We start from the raw sequence: 20,339 nt of genomic DNA on the forward strand, positions 1-20,339 counted from the left end.
ACACACACACACACACACACACACACACACACACACACACACACACACACACACACACACACACACACACACTCTCTGCTGTAATATTTATTTCTCTCTGACTCATTCTCCGGCCAGTGGGGGATTTTGGCATCATGTCAGCTCTGACCAGGGGGCTGTATTGTAATTATAGCAGATTGAGAAAAAAAAACTGAATAACATATTGACTCTCACAAGCCTGTGGTAATTTGTGTGTTCATGTCTCCAGAAAACCTCAGTATAGTGGCCGACTTGAGGGGGAAAGAGAGAGAGAAAAAAAGAAAAAAGTGCTTGACCTTATCATCCTGTAAAAGACCAACACACACTGAAGCCAGCGCTACATTTGCTCTCCACGCTGCCCATCTGCCAGCCCCGTCATATGATTGGCTTCTGGCCCAGAGGAGGCGGGCACTTAAACACCCTATGGTATCAGAATGGGATATGTGTAGCTTTTAGTGCATTTATATCTGCTAAAATGAACTTTTACCATAAAATGATCATCTTTCTCTGCAAGGAAAACAGATCGAAAGTACAGATGACTCATGTTGTGGTTTACAGTTTTTGTCCAATGAAATCGTTTCTAGAATAAAAATAGCTGCATCCAAAATAGCAACCAAAGCAACACTACTAAGACTAGTAGATCACTTTACAATGAAAACATGTTGAATGTAGTATGTTCGAATTACATTAATTCTATATAGAACATACAGCCGCAAAGTAATTATTCAAATAAGTACCCAGTTAGAGGATTTGCTATATTGGACACAGCCAATGTCTCGCTAATGCAACAATCCAGAAAGTAATAAAACATGGGCTATGTTCAGAATAGCACAATACCCTACTACTCTTACTATATATAGTTACATTATGCACAATATGCAAATTATCTGTATGTTTAGAATACTAAACTGATCTTCTACATTTTCCAAAATGAGCAGAATGAATGCAATGCACACAACTTGACCTTTCCTTTCCTGTAAAATCAGCTGCCTTTTTTCCAAGATAACTGGATGCTGGTCTGTGAATGAAGGTCAGGTCATGTGACAACACAGCATACTATAATTTAATTTTTATTTTTAAGTTGTAGGCTGGATACAGTGAGTGTTATGGGATAAATAGTAAGTTGTTATGCCATTCTGAACATACAGGTAGCCATTCTATTTTACATTCAAGTGGACTAGCCTTTCTATAGATCCAGCACACAGCACTAAAAACTCTGGTTACTCCATAATTGTTATGAAGTTTAATGTTTATAGAATGATTCCGAGTCTTTGGGTCAGGAATGGTCTCTGCGATTCACCCGCAGGTAAACTGAGGTTTCCTGTTTGTTGTAACATCAGACATCAACTCTGTCAGTTTTTTCCCCCTCTATTTCTCTCCCTCTCTTTCTGGTTTTTTCCCCTCTCTCCTTCCATCTCTCTTTCTGTCTGAGCAGTGCTGCCCCAATGGGCTGCTCCACTGACAGAGAGTGGACGCAGTAAGAGAGAAGCTAAAAATAACTTCAAAAAGCAGTTTGCTTTGACATCCGAGCCCAAGTGTGTATTTCCCGTAAAATGTGTGTGTTTGTACAGAGCCTTTTGTGATGGTGTTCTCACTCCGATCTAAATTTGCTCATTGTGCTGCTGGCATGTTGGTAATCACGCCCGTCTCGTCCTGTGGCGTAAAAATAGACAAGCAAACACAAATAAATAAATTAAAAAAGAAATCTAACAAGGCGCCAGCACAAGAACATTACACCTCCATGGAAAGTTGCATTATTTTCAGCGGAATTCATTTGAATTTGATGAGCCATGAAATATGAATGGAAAACATGAACATATCTGATTAACCTTGGGTAGACCACATGCGTGAGCGATGGCAGAAAGGCGAGAGATCATGGGGAGAGGTCACAGTAAAGGCCTCTCCATGGCTTTTAGATGGAGAAATTGACCTTTTGTGCTGATCTTCAACAAGCACTTAAGGTTTAACCCAAATCTTCAAATTAACCGTCATAAGACAAACCACACAAATGTTCTCAGATGTGCAGCAAAAGGGCAACCCCTGCCAAAAACCATTTCTCTCGCCCAGCTCTTCTAAAGTCTGAGGTCACTCCCACAGGCTCACTACAGTCGATTGGATGGCAATTTGAATTAAATTAGCATATCATTACAGCATGTGACACATGTCTGTTTGGAGGAATTTACAACTGTTGGAGGAGCCATATTTAAAATAACTGTTTTCTTTTTGAATATATTTTAAAATGTAGTTTATTCCTGTGATGGCAAAGATGATTTTGCTCAGCATCATTACTTCAGTCTTCAGTGTCACATGATCCTTCAGAAATCATTCTAATATGCTTAATAAACATTTATTATTATTATCAATGTTGAAAACAGTCCTGCTTAATATTTTTGTAAAAAAAAACAAAAAAAAAACATGATCTCTTTTTTTCAGAATTCTTTGATGAATAGAAATTTCCAAATAACAGTATTTGAAAAATAATTATTTTATATATTAACACTTAATTTAGTGTGTCCTTTCTTAAGAAAAAAACTTCCCCCAAACTTAAACGGTAGTCTCATGATCTGATACTTTTATTGAATCGTTCAAAAAGAATTACTAGCTTCAGTCTAACCGAATATCTGGAGCCAATAATGGGAGGCCATCCGTGTTGCAAGAGGAAACAGGACTTTGGTTATGTCACTGTTTATATTGTTTATTATTTATTGTTTATTTTTATTGTAAGCATATTAATCTTTAAACTCTTCATTCTCCTTGCATTTTCATCATAGGGTATATGTATCATTGAAAATATTTGAACAGGGTGCCCTCTGAGATCCCCCCCCCCAATTAGAGAGGTCTGGAACAATAATGCTAGCGCTTAATTGCATTAACATAATGCCTCCTAACGATCATTACACTCACCAAAATAGTTGTGATAATAAAGCCATTACTATTTTGAGAGCACAATTAGCCTACGGTGCCACCCTTTGTGATGTTATAATTACGACATTTAGACGTACACGCTTTGCGTTCCTCATCCTGTTGGGAGGAGAGGACGGGAGGCGGAACGGTTGTCATAGACCGGGGCAATTTACGTCCTCGTCTGAAACAGACTTGTCACCTGCATTCCGCCGTACTACCCGGCAGCGTCGCGAGCTGATTGGTTGCATAGATAGACAGCGTTCTCCAAATCTTGTCAGAGGTGAAAGAAATGGCTTAAGATAATAGAGTTAGATGGATAGATAGAAGGGAAAAGGAAGACATGGAGAGAGTGCTGGTGAGATATAGGAAAGGATAGAAATGGAGAAAGAGATTGGTTTTCATGCCTGGTAGTCAGCAGCTCTGTAAATCTCAGAGGACTGAAGAGGGGGAGCAGAAGGTTGATAGTCATCCATCACTTTTGACAATTCCACCTCTCTGTCGCCACTTACTTGACGGAAGACCCCGTGTGAACGAGAGAGAGAGACCAACAGAGAGTATTTTTATAGAGGAGGAGTTTTTTGGATGGCAACACTGTTCCATTTTGTTTCTGTATTTGTCTGATCGTGAGTGAGAGATTGTGGCACTTTAGTTCAGTTTTGCGGTTCGGTTCAGGGCCAAATAGCCTTGGCTTGGGAATAATATTAGGGTGAGGTTTTTTTTCTTGGTGACCTATCCCTTTAAATCATGTCAGAATGTCGTGATCCATGTGACATCAAAATGATCTAATGCAATAAGGGTAGAAAGGATGTAAAAAAACATATACTCCCTGAGAGATCCATGTATTAAAATACTTTGTGACTCCATCTCATTATGGGAAATGTAAGTTGACGTAGACAAACCAAGAACATTGATTTTTTGCACGCACAATAGCGTGACTCGGGCCACATGAGCCACCGGGATAGGGTTAAGTATTACAAACACGTATACAAAGGTCTTTTCCTCATAGCTGTGCACGGAGCCATCAGTAGGTTAATGGAATGCTTTTAAAGCTCTCCAAGCATCATTGTGTGAGTGACTGTGACCTTTTGCATTGTGTCGTCTGTGTTTTGCTGGACCGTCAGTCAAAGGCGATGGAGAGACCTAATTAAACATGTTGGAATCACATGTTGCTGCCACACAATGGAGTAGTAGATTGCGATTGCCTTTTCACTGAATATGGTAAAAGCGCCCACTTCCTGGTTTTCCAGTAGAATTAAATAATCCTGCACAAAAGGCTCTGAATGCCTGAACCAAACAAAAGGTCTACATGCCTGCTGCTTCAGAAATGCCTGCCGGAGTTTTCTGTTATCTGATATCACAGTTATTGAATACAACCCTTTTTTAGAAAGAAATTAAAAGCTGACATTAAATTGCAGCTCAACATGCTCGCAGCTTGTGAGTATGTGCAATTTATCTTCTCTCCTTTTCTCTAGAATGTGTTTGTGCTAAATCAGATTTGGATTTTTCATAGTAGAGCTTTGAAGTCAGACATATGCCTTGTCAGCTTGTTTCTAAAGGTTCTGTGCCCAGGTGCAACAAACCCGTTACAATAGTTCAGAGCAGTTCTCGAGTAATTTTGAGATCCCCACTGGTCCACTTGGATCCGAAAACCCGTGGTCCGACCCGAGCGCGTTCGGGTCCAAAACTACAATGAGTGCCTCGGACACGGGTCAGGTTCGGTATTATTGACCTCGGCTGGGTAATTTGAAATAAATGTGCTTTTTCCGAATGGACCCGAGAAGACCCAAATTATTTTAAACTGTCGGGCATTTAACAATTTTATCATTTAAAACAATTATATGAAAACGCTGTCATCTCACTTTTTCTAAGTTCTCTCTGAATCAACGCTTCTACGTGCAATGGACTGTAAGGTGTATATTGATGCAATCTGTATTATCACATAAATTATATTATATTTTATATCAGTTTGACACTTTAAAAATACTTCATGCAGCATCTGTTTTTTTTCTGTCATTCATCCAGTATATGATCACGCTGTCATTCATTCAAGTGCTATTAAAAACCATTCAAGCACACAGAAAACCATAACCTAAATACTGACGTGCATGCTGTGTGACAGACACACACATGACTCGTGTGCACAGTTCTCTTTCGCGCTTGAACGGACAAAAACAAAAGTATGCCAAAATGCCTGCTTTGTCGAGTATCCTCGTAAGCAGTCTTAAGTAAGTTACATTAAAATAAGTCTTAAATCACCATAAAGTCAAGAGTTGTGAGGACATCTGGTACATGTCAGCTCCACTTCATGTGCTTCAGATCTTAAAGTGACAGCAGCCTAATAAAGCTGTGATTATTGTAAATAAAAGAACAAAAGACAGAGAAATCACTCACTCTTGACTGAATAACTTTTGTAGCCTTAAAGGACAAGTTCGGTATTTTACACTTAAAGCCCTGTTTACAGATCGTATCTGATGAAATAGAACGGTTAAGATTAAAATTTGGACACATGCTCCTGTCCCGAGAATTTTAGTTTTATTTAGCGTTTGTGGACCTATTTTGCCAAACGCGTCACACCCAGATTCTTCCGTTGAGAGCTTGAATAATAGACACCAGTTGGTGGCGATAATGCACCTTTGCCGTTTGCAAGCAAACCGCTGGCATTTCATTTAATACACAGAAGAAGCAGAAGAAGAAGCGGCGGAGGAATAACGTACCTCACACAGCTCATTCAATACAATCAATGGAGTTGGACAAACACTACGATAAAACCTGTTGGAAAGCATCTTTTTCAGCGGTTTTTTTTGGGACCGTATCAGTGAACACCCCTGACCACTCGGTGAGTTTCACGTCTTTGTAAACGAAAGTTTAATGTGTTTTAGGAAGGAATCTGCCAGTGCACATAGACAACCATTGTGGGGGTGGGGGGGGAAAGCTAAATAAAACTAAAATTCTCGGGACAGGAGCATGTGTCCAAATTTTAATCTTAACCGTTATATTTCATCAGATACGATCTTTAATCAGGGCTTTAAGTGTAAAATACCGAACTTGTCCTTTAATAAGGATTACCTGTTAGATCAAATGTTTAAAATAACTGTCTTCATGTTGTTTGTGGATTCATTTGGAGATTAAAACTAATACAATATAAAAATATATTAAAAACTGTAATGTTAGGTGTGATTAATCGTGATTAATTACAGAAAAATGTGTGATTAATTAGTTAGTTTTTTGAATCAATTGGCGGCACTAATATGCACATAAATATTGTACTGGTGACATACAAAGCAAGGTTATATTTCCATGATGAAATTGAGACCTATTTAGCAAAAATTTATTTTACATTTTAACATTCATAATGGAATTCCAGATGTACTTTAAATTTGTATATATATTTTATTATATTATTCATTGAACAGACAGTTAAAAGATGATGTAATTTACACCTTGGCTCAGTGTACTCTATATTTAACCCCTGTCAGAGTGACACTATATGTACTTTTATATGCCCCACTGCATGCTGCATTATGCAGTGTTATTAAGCTAATATATCTACATTGAACTTTCTTAGTAAGAACATGACTTACAGAGGGCAAAGTACATTATTTATGTCTCCCTCCATTTAGACAATTCTCTTAAATATTTCAGCAGTGTTTTCCCCAGAGCAGGGCTCTGCAGATCGATCAGTATCAAAAGACACCGTTTGCCCCCAAACACTGTTTGACATCCAGCTATTTCTGGTCAGGAGCACTGGGTAGGTCAGTGATTCTTGGCAGCCTTTTTCCTCATTCGCTTTTCTTTTAGATTCTTTTTCTCTGTCTCTTAACGGTGTAAATCATTAGTTCACCTGTGCTGCTCAGAGCAGCTTGTTGTTGAGTTGTAGGAGAACTTCACCTCTAGAGCGTGTGTGTGTGTGTGTGTGTGTGTGTGAGAGAGAGACTCATGGAAATAACAGGATTCTTCTTTAATCCCAGATTCAGTTTTAATAGCCAATAACTATATAACAAAAGCAGCTGATAACATATGATATGTTTGTTATTATGCTATGGTTTCACTAACATGCAGTATTAGGCTACGTTTACACGTGGACGGCTTTTTTCATAAACGGACATCCCCTCTCCGTTTTAAAAAAAAACATCGTGCACACCTGTCAGTTTTCAGAAAAGTCTTCGTTACACGAACCCGTGTATATGCCGTCTAGACTCTAGCATGCCAAACCTGTAGGTGGCAGTGTAACGAGAAGCTCAAGCCCACGTTAGCAAATCAGAATCCCGAAAATAGTCACATACTGTGACGTCGGCTGCCTAAAACTCAGTTTTTCTCAGTTTACATGCAAACGTGCAAACAAAGTTTTCCAAAATCTGCACTCTGGCCGGAGTTTTTAGAAAGAATCGTTTTCAGAGGAGAATTCTCCATTTGCGTGTAAACGAAGAGCACAAACGAAGGGAAATTACTCCGTTTTTCAAAATAACCATGTACGTGTAAACAGGGCCTTATTGTAATTATAAATTGCAGTGTCTGCAAGGCAGCATAGTATGTATTCCTCTTTTCTTTCTTCTTTTACATGTGGTGGAACAGCAGCCATTACTTCAGTATTCAGTGTCACATGTTCTGTCATAAGTCGTTTTAATATGTTGATCTGGTGCTCAAGAAACATTTCTTATAGTTATTAATGTTGAAAACCGATGTGCTGCTGGCAAGGACAAGTTCGGTATTTTACACTTATTTTACACTTAAAGCCCTGTTTTCAGATCGTTTCTGATGAAATAGAACGGTTAAGATTAAAATTTGGACACGTGCTACTGTCCCGAGAATTTTCGGTTTCTTTCGCTTTCCCCCCCACCTCCACAATTGCTGCATAGGTGCACTGGAATAATCCTTCCTAAAACAAATTAAACTTTCATTTACAAAGACGTGAAACTCACCGAGTGGTCAGGGGTGTTCACTGATATGCTCACACAAAAATCACTGCAAAAGATACTTTCCAACCGGTTTTATCGTCGTTTTTGTCCAACTCCATTGACTTGTATTGGATGTGCTGTGAGGTACAAGCCAATGGAGTTGGACAAAAACGACGATAAAACCTGTTGGAGGTTCAACTGATACATTTTTGATCAATCTCTTTTGATCAATTAAATGCATCCTTGGTAAATAATTTTTACCAAGGATGGTAAATAAAATAAAATAAAATTACTGACCCCTAAATTTTAAGCAATAATTTTAATGTAGATGTTTAAATAATTTAAATAAATTAGTATTAAAATATGTATTTATAATGTGAATAGTAATTTATTTGTAAATATAAATATATTTTTGTGATATCAATATAAAATTATAAAATAAAAAAAGTTATGCAACATTGATGTAGTTAATTTTGTTTTTACTCGTTTTTTTGTTCTTAGTAAACAACATTTATGTGTTGATGAGGTGGTTTCTTCCTGTCGTAGTGAGAGAAATTGCCAGAATAATCTTCAGAGTGGACCACACTTTAAGTCAAAAGTCAGGCTCTGTGACACAAGACTCCAGGTGAGTGTGAATATGTGTCAGTGTAAAAAGCACTGAAAGAACTTGACATGCCTGATGGAAATGACATCTCAGGCAGGCTGAATGGTAATGTGTTCCTGTCTCTCTATCAGTAATTAAATTTACCGTTCTCACAGTTCCTCCATGACCAGCTCTGCACTGAGCTGTGCTGCTTTGGGAACCAACTCCAAATTACTCCTCAATGTAGATACATTGGCTTAACTAACAAGGGAGCCCACCAGTGACTTACAAGTATGTATGTGTGCATTTTTTTCTCTTTCTCTTTTACATAAAGCTCTTAATGAGCCTGAGATGAGATGTGTGTCCAATTTAACCCACACCCCTCCCTTCTTTTGAGTAACTCCCCTGTTAACTCTGATGATGCCGTAGGAAATAATGACATAAAGAAGGAAGGTTCTCATGGTACTGTGAATACAAGTAATGAAGAGGTAAGAATGATACAAATCAATTCTGACAATGTCAACTAGTCAACTAAAGGAGTCAACTTTAAACTTCACAGCAGCACTCAGCTTTTTTGTGCTGGGCTTGTCTGAAAATGACTGCCCTCTTTGTATGAGCCTCATGGGAAAACATCCTATAAATGTTATTTAATTTAATTTTATGTTTGGTGTGATGGAAATTTGTTATACTTATCTGGCTTGTCATGACACTTATTATACGGCTTATGATATTTGATTTTGGTTGGTCAATCGTGGCATTCAATAGTTAAATATGTTTGTATAATAACTGCTAAAATTGGGTTCATGGCATCATACTGGTATTTTCATGTTTCACGTTTCACTCTACAGTCTCTCATTTTATATTCCAAGGAAATTGCTGCCCAAGCTCCACATACTGATTGTAGTAAAATAGCTTTAAAAGACTTATTAATATAAATTTGAATATGTTGAGCATTAAATCTTTTCTAGATGTCTATAAGTTCAGGAGTTCAGTTAAACAAGAAAATTAAAACATTGCTTCGAAGAACAAAAGCAACCCTTGAGAAACATTGACTTAATAACGATTATTTTGCAAATATTGCTAGGCCAATTCTTTTCAAATGTTGCAATGGACTGTTTTTCATAGCAGAATATTAAGATAATCTACAAGTCAATAATTTTGATGTCCATGTATTTATTTATGTGGTAATTTGTTGGGTTAGGTTGGGGGTGCACATAAAGATTCTGGGCCCTGTCATACACCCGGCGCAATGCAGCGCCAAGCGCAACGCAATTGTCTTTTGCTAGTTTCAGCCCGACGCAGTTGTCATTTTCACGTCATGCGCCAGGCGTCCTGGTCTGAAAACGAGGTGTGTTCAGGCACGTTATTGGCACGTTGCTATTTTGAGGCAACAGAAATGAAACCTGGTCTAAAGTCAATGGCGCAGTATCTTTTTTGTTATTTAAAGAGTGCGTTAGTAATGTGTGCCTATAGGCGGGTCCACAACACGCGTACATTCTGCTTATTACACACACAGGGACGTGCAGCAGCACACAAACATGCCAAATATTAAAAATAAAAAGATTACAATGTAAAATATTATTATTGTGTACTTAAAGATATGGTGGAATCTGGCTTGTCCCGTAGATGGTCTGCTTGCGTGCTTTAACCTCGTGCACGGGCAGATCCGTTTGCGCTCTGGAGACGCGTTCGGTCTTTCCGCTTGCAAAATCCCACCAAGTAAATAGCGAATCCGTCATGGCGCGAGCGCAACTGACTTTTAAAGGGAATGGGAGATGAGACTCTGGTTGGTTTATTTTACATTAATTAAGCCCAAAACACACCCATCACTCATTAAGAGAATAGGGACAACCCTTTTAGACCATGCGCCACGCGCCCCGACCATTTTTCCCGTCGTTAAACTAGCAAAAGTGGATTTGGACACGCCCTAAGTGCACTTGCGCCCTGCGTTTTAGACCATGCGCTTAGATTGTTAAAATAGGGCCTAAAGTGTGTTTGAGTCTGGCGTGCAAATATCCCAGTTATTTTCCACTTGTTTTCTACTCCCGTTAAAAATTTGATACGCCTATTTATTTTGTTAGCTGCATTTAGCATTGTTTTTTCCCTGCTGTCGTATGACCCAGAGAACCACTGGATGGAGAGAGAACTGACCCTACCATGTCCCACCCTCAAGTCAGCAATAGATTCCAGTCTAGACCCAGAAACCACCTGCCAAAGCAGACAATCTGAATTTTGTGGTGGAAAAAAAAGAAGAAAGAGTGGCGTGATGTAAAGGTAGTGGAATGAGGATGTATTTGCCTGTGGGAAAAAAAAGACTGAAAGTAGGCTGGCAACAGATGTGTAGGGCAGTAAAAGTGTAATTGAAATGCCAGCAGCAATGGTCTTATCTACCCGTTCCAGCAGCTACCTCGCGTCTGAACATCAGTTAAATGTCATTTTAGCCCTGGCTGATTCAGGCCGACCACAATCCCCCATCTTCTGTGACTGCAGCCACTGATGGGAGGGGAACAGCGGGATGGATAGATGGGGGGGTTGGTGGAGAAAGCGGGCACTGAGAAAAAGAGAGAATGGTTGTAATTGGATTTCGTTTGCACACTGTTGACTTCCATCACCTGGGCTTAATTGGGAATTTGATATGATTTATCACAAGGAGTCATTTACAGTTTGGACATATCATTATTAGCATTGTCTGTACTGTTTATACACTTCATATTTCATAAACTTCATTCTCCCATTATATGTTATAAAAAAGGGTTCGAAGAAGAATCCACCTGCCCTCAAATTGCCCCAGTCATGCTGTAGTGACCCCAGGTCTACACTCACGTCAAGTGGGTAAAAAGAGGGATGTGACAATAGAGCACCGCTAACTGTAGGTAATGGGCCTTACACCAGGCTTATTTGCTTCTACTACACAGTCGAAGTAATGTATGATGTCTGTAAAAAATATGTACCACTACCAGTGGGGAAACTTGGAATGTTTTTTTGATTTGAGGTTGTGTCAATTATAGAATCATAGCTTAAGCAAATTGGTACTGATCATAATTGTGCTTTGATTGTTACTGTTAATAGTATGATTTATTTTGTTCATAACTACAACTACATTAGCATTATCTAAAATAAATATTATTACTTTATTTGTATGTTTGTGCATAAAAAAACTGTTCTCCCATTCCTATTCATTTTCAGTGCATAAAATTATTGAAGCAAACTGTCACAAACTCTTCCTCTCATAGTGCAAGGGGTTATGGGTAATATTAGCCCAAGTACCCAGTGAAAATAATCCCCTTTTGGAATACAAATTTTCTAACATACTCTGATTTGGGACATACCTCTATATCTGTATACAGTGTGGATAGTATACAAGCTGGAATGCAGCTCAGGTGTTCTCTAGGTCCACCAAACCATGTGTCTCTTCACCTCTACACAGCCTGACCTTCACTTCCTGCAGTGTTTCTTTTTAAACTACAGTTGCAGACAGTGTTTTGTGATTTGTGAAGTTCCATATGTTGGTGGAAATTATGAGAAACTCACATCCTTCTACAGTTTTGCCTGTATTGTCTCACGTGTGTTATAAGTTCACACAATCTTCGCATTACGTAGTCAGCGAGATCCTGCAAGATTCTTTTAACACGTTTGGTGTCTCGTACAGCACTTCCCATTTGCGCTGCTAATTTTGAAACTCACTGTGAGGTTTTGTGAAGAGCAGCCCGATTGAGAATTTCAGATCTTTGCTGTTAATTTAAATGGTTCATAAAGTTTTAATTTTGTTTGTATATTGTGAATATTATTAATTACAAAGCACCAAAAATTGTTCCATCTGCCTATAATAACACAACAATTTATCATAAGCTGCAAAATACTCAGTGCCGTTCAAGGTTTTGTTGATCAAATTCATAACACGGCATACTACAGTATTTGCGTACAATTTAATGTGCTATAAAGGTCAGACTGCTGCCACGATTACTACAAAATTGTAACTACCGTCACTATGGCATCTCTGGGGCATTTATGATTCAGCAGAATGGACTGGATCAAACCCCTTCACTGGAGAATGACCAGTTGGATTTACCAAAAAGATTGTGAAGTGCATAGCATAGAATGTAATAAATATAATCAAGGTATTGTTTGAGATCGTTTGCATTGGCAACTCGATGAAAATAAATGTCATGCTTTTTTATTTGCTGTAAGCCACTTTATTTATGTATGTATTTATTTTAACATGTATTTATTTATTGTTTCTTTATAGTGATCTACCGGTAATCGATTTCCGATTTAACTGTCCCTAAATGTCACATACAACAAAAACTAAAAGCTAAACCATTTTCATTTTGATTTGTAGTGCACATAGTTTTTGTTTTTCAGTTTCAAAAATGTCATCTCTCATTTTTGTAGGGCTTTTTTTTCCCCAATGCTGTGTGCATTTTCAAATATAATAAAATAACCTTGGTTCCATCTCACAAAAATGTCTGTTTCTTATTGTTTCAGAGAGTGATTTTTAACATCGTGAACTTCAGCAAGACCAAGAGCCTGTACAGAGATGGGATGTCCCCCGTGGTGAAGTCGACCAGTCGGCCTAAATGGTATTCATACCCTCTGCAAATATCCCATCTCCACCTACACACTGTTCACCACTGCGCTTTCCACGCTTTAATTCCAAATAACAAATCCACGACTTATCTTCCATGTGTGTAATGCTGGCCCAAGCATGGGTTCCACACATGCCCTGCAGACACGGCGAATAAGAAGACTTGTCTGTGTACACTGTCGTCATATCTGACTCACAATATCTGTCTTATCTCTCTTCCACAAACAACAGGATTTTTCGTTACCACCTCTTTTGAGTTTTCACACTGCCGGTGTTCCTTAAAGGAAGCATTCAACACTTTCTCACTTTCTCTTCCTTCTCCAAGTTGACAATGGTGTGTTTGATGTTCCAGATGAGAGGTTGTGTTGCTGCGGATGTTTGGTCTCCATGGTGACGCCATCTGGGTAGAAAAAGGGACAGTTACAGGGCTGTTGATAGAGGAATTGTGAGAAATGCCAGAGAAGGAAGTGAGCTTCAGGCTGGACAAACTCATCATAGGCGCCATTTTCTCTAAACGTGTTTTGTGTGTCTTTTAATCAGCTTGTCTCTTTGCGCTCTGTCAGGGGTAGGGATGGTTTTATTAGACACACATCTGCCTTCGTGGAGGAGGAGATGCGTGAAAGACAAATGCAATCCCCTAGCTGTGTGTATTTTTGGATGTCTGTTAAATGGCTACATGTATTGCATCAATGTAAAGATAAGATCAAATCCTTCCTGCTCTGTGTGAGATCTGCTATTCTTCACATATGGCTTATTTGATCTCTTGTCTATGATTATGCCAAATGCTGAACCGCTGAAGCTAATCTCCATATACACATTTAAAGACTCAGTTTCTTGGGTTTTTTTTTGTCTAGTTGTTGTGTGCTTTTCTAATCACAGTCTAGGTGTGTCAATTACAACATATCTCTGATTATTTATGATTTATGATCCTGCAATTTGTTTTTCACACAAATTTGCAATTATAAATTATTATTATTTTATAGTATATTTTAAGTGTTATTACAGAATAAATCCATTTATGGTTTACAGTGTAAATTCATGAAAATAAATTAAAGTTGGAGGAATTAGAAATATAAATTATATAAATTATATTTATTAGTTAAAACAGTGGTTTAATGTTTAATGATTTTGAAAAGACTTATATACCCACCAAGGCTGCGTTCATTTGATAAAAAATTACACATTATATTCATGAACACTAAGGCCGTGTGTCCACCAACGCTAGGCGCTCTGCTGAAAACGCGAGCTATGTGTGCTTGAGAGCGTTTTTATTTTTCAGTTGAGACGCTTCGTTGCTATGATACAGAATATCCGTTGGTCGGTGTGGTATTAGTCCCGCCCCTCCTCCACTGTGATTGGTCGGTTGGGTAAAAAGTGACAGTGATGAGGTTGAACATTCTTCAACTCTCGGCGACCTGTAAAAAACGCTGAACGCCTCGTTACGCTTGTGGCGTTTTAAAAACGCGGCGCTCCCATTAAAAACAATTGAAAAAACACGCCAGCCGCGTGAAAAAACTCTTTGGTGGACACACGGCCTAAGGGGGAAAGAGCTGTTAGAGATTTAATCGTTTTTTTTTTTTTTCTTCACTTATTGCAGCAACACGTTTCAGTCTTATAGGGCCCTATTTTAACGATCTGAAACACAAGTGTCAAAGCGCAAAGCGCAAGTAACTTTGTGGGCGGATCCCGGCGCTGTTGCTATTTTCCCGGCGGGATAAACGCCTCTTGCGCCTGGCGCAAATGTAAAAGGGGTTGGTCTGAAGTAGCTTCATTATTCATAGGTGTGGTTTGGGCGTAACGTGAAATAAACCAATCAGAGCGTCCTCTCACATTCCCTTTAAGAGCCGGCGCGCTTGTTCCACGGCGGATCGCTATTATAACGGCGGATTTGCCAGCGCACGCCAGGAGCCCAAACCCACCCAAATTAGCTTCGGTTAAACAGGCGTATAATTTGGGTAAATGTGTAGCCTAATCTAGATTTTTTTTTTTTTTTTTATCTAGATAGATCTTTTTCCACATCTTCACGGACACAACAATGATTTCCCTTGTGTGTTAATATTTTTCCTTGTAATAATGTATGATTTGCAAAAATGAAAACTGCTGCGTCTGTTTATATTAGAGAATCAAAGTAGATGCGCGTTAACACACTACATTATGGCCAAGCATGCGCCCTTAAAATACCATATCACTAACGCGCAATGCGCCACTGTCTTTAGACTGTTTTTTTCCTGGTCAGTGGCGCAATTGCTTTCTAAAACTGGAAAATAGCACCAGGGGAGTTTTGCGCCGGAACACGCCTCCTCTTTGCGCTGAACCACCCCCGCGAGCGCAAGTTCATTCCCTAATTTACCGACGTGCGTCTGTGGAGGGAAAAGTCCGCTGTGCGCGGGTGCAAAATAGGAATGATACATGCGTCGGTGTACAAAGTCAATTGCGCTGGGTGCAAGATAGGGCCCATAGTGTACCGCTGCTTTTATAGTGTGCCAGTGTACTTTGAGCACTTTCCAACAACTTTGGAAAAAGTTAAGTTTGCAAATCCCTAATTACTAAACACGTACCCCCACATACACACACACACACTGATACATCCACGCCTCCTATCAGTATCAATCAGAGTGGTGCATTACCATTCAAACACTCATCTGCCAGGTTGAATTTTCATGGGTCATGCCGTCTGGGCAGGTGAGGCCTGTCAGAGGTAATAGCAGGGAACTGATGGATGCAGAAGTGTGTGTGCATCCATACGGGTGCGTACGAGAGCCACTACGCCGCGTTATTCTGACGCGCCGAACAGAGGTCATGTGACAGAAAATACCCGCTCAACGGAAGCCTTGACATCTGTCACGAGTCGATCAAGGGCATTCAGACAAATGGCAGGCATCTGCCAAGGGAGCCTGTCTTCCTCTGCCAAACCCTGGTCACGGCCTAATGGGACAAGACAATTAGATGGAGATGCTGCCGGAAAACAATGGACTGCAAAACATTTCACAGTCAAGCTGACGTCTCCTACGTGCCCATGTTAAACATTTCCCTCAGGAGAGTGCTGGGGGTATTTAAGAGTTTGTAGCAAGTCATATCTCAGTTTTTATAGGCCTGCACCCCTCAAACCTCTCTTTAGAAATTTAATTGCTCTAAGGTAGCACAATTATGATAAAAAATAAGTGTTTTAAAATACATTTATAAATACACACAATTACATAATATTTAATTGTTGTGCATAATTTGACAATATTGCAGCTTTATTGGAAATAATAAAGAATAAAAATAGTATGCTCACAAATTATATTTACATTGATTTTAACTTTTTGTTCAGGTTATCATAGTTTTAAGGCATACAACAATTTTCATAAATTATAGCAAATTATTTGCAAAAATATAGCAAAAATAAAGGATGGAGGCTTGGAAGTTTTTAATGTGACCTTAATATAACCAAAAAAAAAAAGTTAGTTTAATCTGTTTTTGTTAGTTTTAGTAAAAATCAACCCCTGGGACATAATTGACCGTTCGCTAAGACCCGCCCTCTTTAGTTACGGTTGCCATGTCCGACAAGCTACGCCGCTCTCACGCCCCACTATGTTCTCACGCTGTGAAAAATACATTGCGGAGAAGAGAGCACACAAAAGCACTGACAGACAGGACAGACCAGGTTACTTTTGATATGAAACAAAGTCTCAACTTTCAAATTTGGTAATTTTTTGAAGAAATCTAAACAATAAATACCGTTTTGTGGCCCTTTAATGTGTCTGACAGATCGCTGTTGAGCAGTTAAAGCTGCTCGTGAACCGATCATCTCTTCCTTCTAGTTAATGTATAACATCACAAAGTCGCCCTTCTATTATCAAATTTTGTAAAAACTTTTTTGCTAACTGGAAATTGAGCCATTTTTGCTAACTTTCTAACATTTTCATAGCAGGGAGGAGGCAGATTGACATTAGACGACATTTCTTTTATTTCCAGCAGCATCAAAGTCATTGTCTGAATAATGCTGTTTTTTTTTAATACCAATCTGGAGCTCAAAGGACCACCGTTTGTGTTTGTCTGCGGCATGTGGTGCGAAAATAAGCCTGTAGCATTTAGAGACTCTGCATACCCAAGCGAAAGCGACAGAACCTCTGTGTACAAATGCCACAGTGATAGTCATCAGATGGCTGGATCAGGGTGAGCTGATCATACCGCATGCTGCTGTGGCGCAGACTCGGGCATTAGGACTTCAATAAAGCGAGGAAAGACCACGTAATTTTCACACAAACGCAAGGCGATCCTCCGTTTCTCATCCAATTATAGAGATGTGAAAACAACATGCTGCGACGCAAAGGGAGGCCTTTCACACACTTTTACATGCAGGTACACATGCCCCCTTCTTCACAACAAACTCAAGCACACACGTGATAATGGCTATATGGACTGTACCACCCTAAATTAAATTCTATGCTAGTTAGGTGCTGATTTAGTGCTGGTCAGTGTACTGCAAAAAGTACCCGTTAAAATTTGTTTTGGGCCAAGGACATATAGCTTGTTAAGCTAGTTCAAGTCTCTTTGGAATCAAAATGTTGTCCATTTTAGGTCTTTTTTTGTGTAGTTATAATAGTTTGAAAATGCAGTGGCTGTACAATATTCTGCGCAACGGCGATGAGTGAGTGTTTATCTTTTTCACATGGCAATGTTGTTAATATTCCATAGTTGCCTATTTAATACAGTGCACTTCAAACGTTTGTAATTGTAGCATTTTGGACATTATCATCATAAATTCTTATAATTCTGTAATGACTTTGCATTAATAAGGGACAATACAAACTATGAAAACATTTTAGTAAATAAAAAAAATAAATATATATTGAGCACTTGAGCTATAAACCGTTTCTAAACTGTATTCTGATTGGTATGTTATGTACTAAGCTACAATGGTGTGCTGACTGAATAATATTCAAAAAAGACACCTGGGACATTTAATCAGGCACCACAACTTCAAGAGGGGCGTATCTTACTATGACATCTATATATTACCATAATGATGTAATCAAAAAGAAAATACAGTAATTATTGTTAGTGTTCAGTGTGGGAGTTACTTTAATGCATTTATGCCACAAAATAAGAATATATGCGTATATTGTCCAAAATTAAACTTATTGTCTAAATCAAGAATCTCTCTTCACCCTAAATTATACTACTTTTTTGGTGTGTCTTTGGTTGTGTTTGTCTCCTTGGTTTTATACTCCTTGCACGTTGCATGTGGTTGTGACCGGCTGTGACAAAAACTAAAGACTATTGGCTATCTAAAAAGAAAGGGGATGAGCCCGAGAATGTCCCGCCCAAACATATGGTTTCAACAACATTTGTGAGTATTCTTCTGTGATTCCTAGTTCCCGAGGGGCAATTTCAGAAGACATTTATTCAATCTCAATGTTTTGAGCTTCAAAAACCCCAAACAGCTGTCTTTCATTTCTCTTGAGATTTTGGTTTGTATTGTTGTTGCCTGTGAATTTCTCTTTCACATTCTACTTTTCATTCATTTTCCATCATGACAGCAAAGTGGAACCGCTCAAAAACTGCTAATCTCTCTTTGACAAGTAGATATGAAATAAAGCAAAGAGCAGCGTTAACTGTCTGATCCAGCCTTGTATGCAGCATTGGATAAAGTCAAGAAAAAAAAAGATTGAGCGTGGGAGCGAGAAAGAGAGTGAGAAATGGGAGAGAGAGAGACAGTTTAAGAAAAAGAAGAGAACAGATTGCGATTGCTGCCTTTATCTGTGGAAAAAGTCACTTTTAACCTGAAAGTTGAAACCTTTATCTCTATCTGCAGAGACCGTTCTTCCTTAAGGCTGGCTGATGCTGGAGCTCTCTGTGTGTGTGTGTGTGTGTGTGTGTGTGTGTGTGTGTGTGTGTGTGTGTGTGTGTGTGTGTGTGTGTGTGTGTGTGTGTGTGTGTGTGTGTGTGTGTGTGTGTGTGTGTGTGTGTGTGTGTGTGTGTGTGTGTGTATGTGTGTGTGTGCGCACGCCGCCTTGGGCTCATCTGTTCTTGGCCCATGATAGACAGACAGGCATCAGACTGGAACTTGGATGCGTGCATGTTTGTTTCTGGATATATGCGTGTGTTTATGCGCCTACAGTTCAGCAATAGGACGGGAAATGGCCAATGAGCAACCATAGTGTGTTGCTCAGAAACAGTGCTTACTATAGACAATATCTCCCTTTGGAGTAATCTTTTTGCTTTGTAACTTTGGAGACTGTAACAATGTTTAAGTTGGAATCTGCGAACATTCTACGTAAGCAGAACATAAACATAAACAACAAAATAAAAGTAAAGCGGCAGCCCCTCATGGACGACTGGCACATAAACTAAAACTAAACAACAACATAAATTCCAGGCCTAGGCCTCTCTCGTCACTCCTCCTTTTATCCTTCCGGAGCTACTCCATGAGACTTGAGTATGTACGCAGGTGTGGTGTCTTTAGTTTGGTGTGCAGGTAACCTCGCTCTGTTCCCATGGTTCTTGCCCCACCCTGTATGCCACATTTCCCCATTGCCCTTCGCAGCGTCACGGCGGCCACAGAAGGGCAGGAAAAGGATGAGAGAAAAAAATAGAGCACTCCAGCCCCCCGCCTCGAGTGTCTATGGCGGCGGACTCTGCTCAGCCCTGCTTGTTGGCACCACAAGTTTCCCACAGCGGTGAAGGCTCTTTGACAGTGGGTTCCTCCTTCCTCCTGGGTTTCGGCACCATTGTAGCAATGTTCAATTTGAGTGAAGGAGGAGGTGGGAACCAGCAAATATTTAACGTAAAACTTTAATCACAAAATAAATATAAACAACAAAAGGAATATAAACTAAAACAAAACAAAACAAAGTATGTTGTCTCTCCTCTTTTAATCCTTCCGGAGCTCCTCCATGGGACTCGAGAATCGCTCCGTTTCCACAGTTCTTGGCCCCGCACTGCTTGCCACACAGACCAATGCTCAAACAGCAACATTTGTAAAAATGTTCTAGTTATTCAACTATAAAATATTTAATCCCCTAGAAATTGCTATTGTGTAAAACTTGCTTGCACAACCAATTTGTGATTGGTCAACACAAATTTATGTTAATGATGCATTACCTCATTTGAATCTGAATCAAAAATTGGATCTGAATCAAATTAATTCTCATGGGAATTATTTGTGCAGAATGTAAATATAAATATAAAATATAAGTGCGCTCAAGTGTCCCAAACCAGTTCGTCTTTACCCACTCCCAACTTGATTTTTTTTTTTTCATTGAGTTTTGAAGCGTCTCATTGAAACAAAAAGAACTTAATGGGAATTGTATTTTATGTGCATAAATATATATAAATATATATATATTAGCTAAATATATATATATAT

General features: G+C 39.1%; 1 protein-coding gene across 7 annotated transcripts in view; it reads left to right on the forward strand.

The window, feature by feature from the left end:
* The window catches only part of LOC307012279 (cytosolic carboxypeptidase 6-like), a 307,878-nt gene that overhangs the window by 93,831 nt on the left and 193,708 nt on the right, over nucleotides 1-20,339 (forward strand). For 5 of the 7 annotated variants that reach the window (XM_079638766.1, XM_079638759.1, XM_079638760.1 and 2 more), the window contains one exon: nucleotides 12,886-12,980. In XM_079638766.1, coding sequence (XP_079494892.1) covers nucleotides 12,886-12,980 — 95 coding nt within the window. Of the gene's footprint in view, nucleotides 1-8,318; nucleotides 8,443-8,576; nucleotides 8,692-12,885; nucleotides 12,981-20,339 lie in introns of all 7 variants that reach the window. The other 2 variants (XM_079638762.1, XM_079638763.1) reach the window with 2 other exon arrangements.

The sequence above is a fragment of the Phoxinus phoxinus genome, assembly GCF_949152265.1.
Source record: "Phoxinus phoxinus genome assembly, chromosome: 15".
NCBI classification, from domain to species: Eukaryota; Metazoa; Chordata; class Actinopteri; order Cypriniformes; family Leuciscidae; genus Phoxinus; species Phoxinus phoxinus.